The sequence below is a fragment of the Octodon degus genome, unplaced genomic scaffold (assembly GCF_000260255.1).
Source record: "Octodon degus isolate 3935 unplaced genomic scaffold, OctDeg1.0 scaffold00112, whole genome shotgun sequence".
Lineage (NCBI taxonomy): Eukaryota > Metazoa > Chordata > Mammalia > Rodentia > Octodontidae > Octodon > Octodon degus.
In genome coordinates, this window is record NW_004524688.1 from 4,860,261 (window position 1) to 4,866,420 (window position 6,160).

Sequence of the window (6,160 nt, forward strand, 5' to 3'; positions counted from 1 at the left end):
GAAGGCACTGACCAGCTGAGAGCATCGGTTAGCTCGGGGTCTGCATGGCCTGGCCTCTGCCACCGCACCCAAGCGCCTCTTGTTCCCAGCGGTTCTGTGCCACTGACCTTCAGCCACCCCCCGCCCCGACTCCACCCAACACGCACCACACTGGCCAGTGGCTTAGCAAACAAGTCCTTCCTAACAGTTCAGCACACACACTCTCTCCCAAGAAACTGCTGGGGGAAAGTTTTTCCACAGTACTGGGCTCGCCTAGCACAGCAATCCTCTTGACACTTAAAACACTGCCAAGTAAAGAACAGCCCTTGACATGCTGCTGCGAGCCAGGCACACTTGGAGGACCTGCCTCATCCCGCCTGCTGGCCAAGGCCATGTCACAGCAGCCGCCTCCCGGGTGCACAGAGGCCCTGAATGCTGTCTCCGATACTGCACCCCTACTCCAGGAGTGGTCAGAGCCCAAGCTCGCCCCAAAGCTTTGTCAAAACATGAGGGCCCTACCAGTACTCGACACCCTAGCAGCAGCCCCAAACTGCTTTCCTGGGTCCTAAGGTACTGTAGATGAAAAATAGCCTCAATTCTAGAGAACTGGGCTAGGGAGGGGGAAGCTGTTTCCCCCAAAAGACAACAACTGCATCTTTTCCAGACAAACTCTTTTCCACCTGGGGCTCTCAGGAAGCTGCACAGAGTCTGGGTGCTAGCAGGTCCCAGGGACTTCCCAGTACCCCAAACCATAACCAAGATGGTTTCCAACATGGGGAAAAGAGTATTCCTCATTTTGAATAGCCAGCTTTGGGCGCCGAGGAGATAGCTCAGTAGAATAAGCACTTGCCTGGCAAGCACAGGGTCCTGAGTTCAATTCCTGGTCCCACAAAAAAAAAAAAAAAACAGCCAGCTTGTGATCCCCCTCTAGGTAAGAAACTGCCTTGTGACCAAGTGACAAAAACAGTAACAACTGTAAGATTTTGTAAGCGTCTGTCTCATACCAGAGACCAAGGCGAGTTATTCACATTTTGCCAATGAGCCAGGGACAATGAAGAGGCAGCCTCAAGAAGCCAGCTTTGGGATGCCCAGAGAAACTGTTCATCCTGGGTTTTTTAAACAAATAGCTCACATCCCATTACTCAAGTATGTGCAAGAGTTAAGGAATCTTTAAGGCACTTTATCTCATAACAGTACACAGATTATTTCCCACATCCTCAATGCCTTAAGCATTTAAGACGAGAGTGATTTAAAACAGGAACACAAGCACTCAGAGTGCAGCTCAGTGCTAGAGCAAATGCTCATCTTCAGTGCAGAAGGCCCAGGCTTGCTGTGAGGAAAGAGGAACCCTTTGCCACTGCTGGTGGGAGTGCAGGCTGCTGCAACCGCCGTGGAGAGCCACATGGAGATGCCTCAAAAAACTAGAGCTAGATGTCCCACTGGACCCAGCTATTCTCCTTCTTGGCATCTTCCCAAAAGAATTAGTAGCATCAAACGACAGGCACATATGCACACCCCTGTGTACAATGGCAGTCTGTAATAGCTAAAGCTTGGAAACAGCCCAAATGCTCATCAACCAGTGAATGAATACAGATGTTCTTTTCTAAACGAGTACTACTCTGCCATAAAGAAGGATAAGCTTGAAGACATTTCTAGGTAAATGGATGTACCTTGAAAACATGCTCTTCAGTGAAATAAATTGGATACATATACATATATACTGCATATTTTCTCTAGTGTGAGAAACCAAAGGTGTAAATACATAAGGGCCAAAAATGTGTAACAGATATTCTGAAATAGGAAGAAATGTTCAAACAGAAAGGGGAACTAGGGAGAGGGGAGGAGGAAAATAAAAATCTAGAAAAGGAAAAAATGGAAACAAAGTTTTTTTTTAAATAGCAAAAACAGGGGGCCGGGGAGATGGTTGGGGGCCAGGGAGATGGCTCAGTGGAATAAGCACTTCCCTGGCAAGCGCAAGGACCTGAGTTCAATCCCCGGTTCCACCAAAAAAATAAATAAATAAAAAATAAAATAAAATAGCAAAAACAGGGATTAAAGAAAGGGTAGAGAATGGGAGGAAAAAAGAATTCCCCATAATGAATGTGATGATTATGTAAACCTAAAATGTACCAATAAGTTAATTATTTTTCTTAAAAGCCCTAGCTTTAGGGAGCCAGGGAGATAGCTCAGTGGAATAAGTGCTTGCCTGGCAAGCATAAGGTCCTAAATTTGATCCCTGATACCACCAAAAAAAAAAAAAAAAAAAAAAGCCGGAGGCCCACAAGATAGCTCAGCAGACTAAAGCACCTGCTTAGGCAAGACCAGGGACAGAGCCCCAACCCCAGGGCAGATTGAGTCAGCCAGGATCCAGGTGTGGTGGCACAGGCCTGTAATCCCAGCAGCAGGGAGCTGAAAGCAGGAAGATCACAAGTTGGAGCTGCATGGTAAGACCCTGCCACAACCAAATACATTAAAAAAAAAAATAGCCTTTAGAAGGTAACGAGTTTTTTTTTTTTAATTAATTTATTTATTTAGTGTGTGTGTGGCCAGCTCAGCCCACCAGGGGGCGGGGCTGGCTGGCATGTGGTGCTGGGGGATTGAACCGAGGTCCCTGTGCTTTTTGCTTGGCTTAGCTTGTTCTAAGTAGGTGCTTTAGACCACTGAGCCATCTCACCAGCCCTAGAAGGTAACGAGTTTAGAGACCAAATAAATCTAAACAAGTTTCCACATACAACTACAAATCAAGGGAAAGGTGTGTAAAACCTACTTCTAAAGGGACTGGGTAGGCCAAGTGTGGTGGCACACACCTGTAATCCTTGCACGCAGGAGGATCCTTGCCAGTTTGAGACCAGCCTGGTCAACAAAGTGAGCTTAAGGCCAGCCTAAACTACATAGTGAGACCTTGCCTCAAAAAGACAAGAAAGAAAGAAAGAAAGAAAGAAAGAAAGAAAGAAAGAAAGAAAGAAAAGGCACGAGTCAGCCAAATTGGATTAAAGCGCCTGCAGGAGCAGGGATCAGGGTTCTATACACAGGCTTGCAGTGCTGGCCCTGCCCCTGGGGTGAGCTGAGACAGCAATTGAGACTGGGCGTGGTGGCACGCGCCTATAATCCCAGCACTTGGGAGGCTGTGAACAGGCAGATCACTACAAGTCCATCTAGCAGTGAGACTCTGAACACCCTGTAGACCCTTCCTTAAGATACCAAAAAAAAAGTGATTTGAGACTGGAAGTGGTGGTGTGCTCGTGAAAACCCAGCTCTTGGAAGGCTGAAATCAGGAGAATCACTGCAAGTCTACTAAATACACTAGGAGGGCTGGGGAGATAGCCTGGTGGTATAAGCGCCTACCTGGCAAGCGCAAGGACCCGGGTTCAATCCCCAGTACTGCATGTGTGCCAGCCTCCAAAACTGGGCATGGCGGTGCACATCTGTAATCCCAGCACTGGGGAGGCTGAGACAAGAGGATCACTACAAGTTCGAGCTGCATAGCAAGACCCCGTACCAAATAAAGACTTTAAATAATAATAATAATAATAATAATAATAATAGGACTGGGAGACTAACTGTCCAGAGGAAATGTGACAGAAAAATTAAACGTAACAACTTTAAAAACAGTCAAAGACTAGAAGGCACTAACAATGCGTATCACCCTCTGAACCCTCTCAGACACTGTCTAAATCACGCCCACACGCCACAGTGGCCAAAGTATGTAAACCTCAAAGCCTTTCTTCCTAGACAGGGACTTGCCCCACCTGGAAATCAGATGACCACAAGTTTAAGACACTGTGACGACTAACCTAATGCACTGGTGAGGGCCCCTGAATCCGACCCTTAATTATTACAAAACAAATTCCAACCAGCTTCAACACCAGTAGTCCAGCTGAACCAATTTTCTATGGATGTCCTTGGTGAAGGCAGCCATTTTTATCCAAACCTTCCTGCTTTAAATGCCTCTTGGAATGACCTTGTTTATGTTGCTGCCCTTCCTCCACATCATGAAGTTACCAGAACAACAATGGGTCTTGGGCAGCCATTAGGTCTATAAACTACAGCGCACCAAACTCTCTCCTGCCAGTCACTCCATTCCAAAACAAGGAAAGAGCCAGGTGTGGTGTGCACACCTGTAGTCCCAGCACTACTGGAAGGGTAGAGAAGAGAGTTACCAGGAGTTTGAGTCCAGCCTGGGCCACACAGTGAGCTGACGGCCAATCTTAACTATTTCGTGAGTCTATTTACTAAACAGAAAAAAAAAAAAAAGGAATATGGATAAGTCTTTCCACAGGATTTCTATTCAGGTCATCATCAAACACCTTAGAACAATAATTTCTGCAAATTCTGAACTCGAGGCGTAATAAACGATCTCTCATAGGAGGGGAGAACAAGAATCCTATAAACCACTCTATCAATTTGCAGTTCAGCTTAAGGTTCATTTTGAAAAGTCACATACAAGTGCAACAGGGGACTGTTCAGAACTCTTTAATCCATTTTTTTGTTACCAAAGTTTCAAAATTATGTTTAAAAAAAAAAAAAAAAACTGGGTTTCCCATTATCCTAAACAGTCCAGGAGATTATTCAAAAGTTCCTGGACATGGAAGCTGGCTGGCCTGTGACTCCTGGTCCCTGTCAAACACCAACCAACTCCCACGGGACCAGCGATTACACAATCTAGGTTCCTAGAACAGAAGACTCCACTAGAATAATCCACCCAGGAGACAATGACATCATGTGGTCACTAGACAGGAAGTTGGCTGGAGAAGTGAAGGGTAAATCTAGAAAGCCAATACAAGATGACTAGCACTGAGACCCCCCCAACCGAAAAATGGAAACTAAGGCACCTACTGCGGAAAACCTACTTTGAAGAAAAAATGGAAACCGACACGGAGGACATCATTCAGCAAACGAAACGAAGCCATTCGCGCAGAGCCTGTCCACCCTGGGGGGCCACGCCAGAGCTCCACCGGTGGGACTCCGATGAAAACGTGCGGCAGAACAAAAGCAAGGCTGAGTTCCTGCCTCCTAGAACTTCCCAGCCGCACCGCTGCGAGAGGGACACTGGGCGTGAGGCTGGCCGCAGGGTCCTGGTTCACACACGTCTGGGGGTGGCGCTCGCACACAAAGCCCCCGACTCCAGTGACAGCCACAAGTGGCCGGTTACAGGGCTTCCCAGGCCAGCGCCCCCCATTCACGGCACACCGGACCCTCGGGTCCCTCCCGAGCCACCACGCAGGCAACTTTCCCTCGGGGGCGGGGCGGACCGCAGCGTGAACCAGAGGCGGCCGCAGACCCAGACCCTCCGCCAGCGCTCCCAGCCCCCAACCCGCCCCGGCTGCGCGCCCAGAACCCCACGAGCGGAGCCGGCGTCCCGGCGGGCCCACCTGCACAGCCCTGCGAACTCCACGGCCTGGGCCTGAGCGGTCCCCGGGAGCGCAGCGAGCAACAGAAGCTGCAGCAGCAGCAGCAGCGAGCGCGGCGGGCGGCCGTCGGGTGCGGGCCCCAGGTGGGCGCCCCGGCCGGCGGCGGCCCCCATCGCTTAGACTGGGGCTGCGGAGGTCGGGGCTAGAAGCGGACAGGGCGCTGGAGACGGCGGGTGCGCTGGGCCACGCTCCTGGACGGGGTCAGAGGTGGAGCTTGAGAAGCAAGACACCAGAAGGAGCGGAGAGGAGGTAGCTCGGCTTGGCCGAGCTCGGCTGCGCCCCCCGAATGGCGTCACGTGACTGCCGCTGGCGCCGCCCCGTCCCGCCCCCAGCTCACGTGACTGTCTTGTTCAGGTGATCGTGGCGCGCGGGGCTCCGCCCAGGTCCGGGTCACGTGAGCAGCGCCCGGGCTGGACAGGAAGCTGCGCGGGAGGGGCGCGGCGCCAGGTGGTTTCCGAAGCTTCTGTGTACCTGCCTGCCTCTCCTATTTGCGCCGTGCGCAGCCGTGCCCAGCTTCCATCAGCCCGCACGGAAAATTCCTAGCGCGTCCGCGTTGGTGCGGATCCACGCGAGGTCAGAACACAGATTGCCTAAACACCCCCGTAGAGATTTTCAACCTGCGCCTCCGAAGACCTCACGCAACCGTTTGTGGGGACAGGATTTCCTAAGCGTGGGCTTCTGCGGCGCCAGCAGCGTGGGCATGGTTAGAAGTGTGACTCTTGAGCAAGTGTCACCCAACAAAGCTTCCTTGATTCTACTAGGGTGGAGCC

At 50.6% G+C, this 6,160-nt stretch overlaps 1 protein-coding gene across 1 annotated transcript in view; it reads right to left on the reverse strand.

Annotated features, from left to right (window-relative positions):
* Igf2r (insulin like growth factor 2 receptor) overlaps positions 1-5,694 on the reverse strand; it is a 115,739-nt gene extending 110,045 nt beyond the window's left edge. Inside the window, exon 1 of the mRNA XM_023699344.1 lies at positions 5,352-5,694. Within this exon, the coding sequence (XP_023555112.1) occupies positions 5,352-5,503 (152 nt within the window). The 5' untranslated portion in view covers positions 5,504-5,694. The remainder of the gene's footprint in view (positions 1-5,351) is intronic.
* Positions 5,695-6,160: the final 466 nt, after the last annotated feature.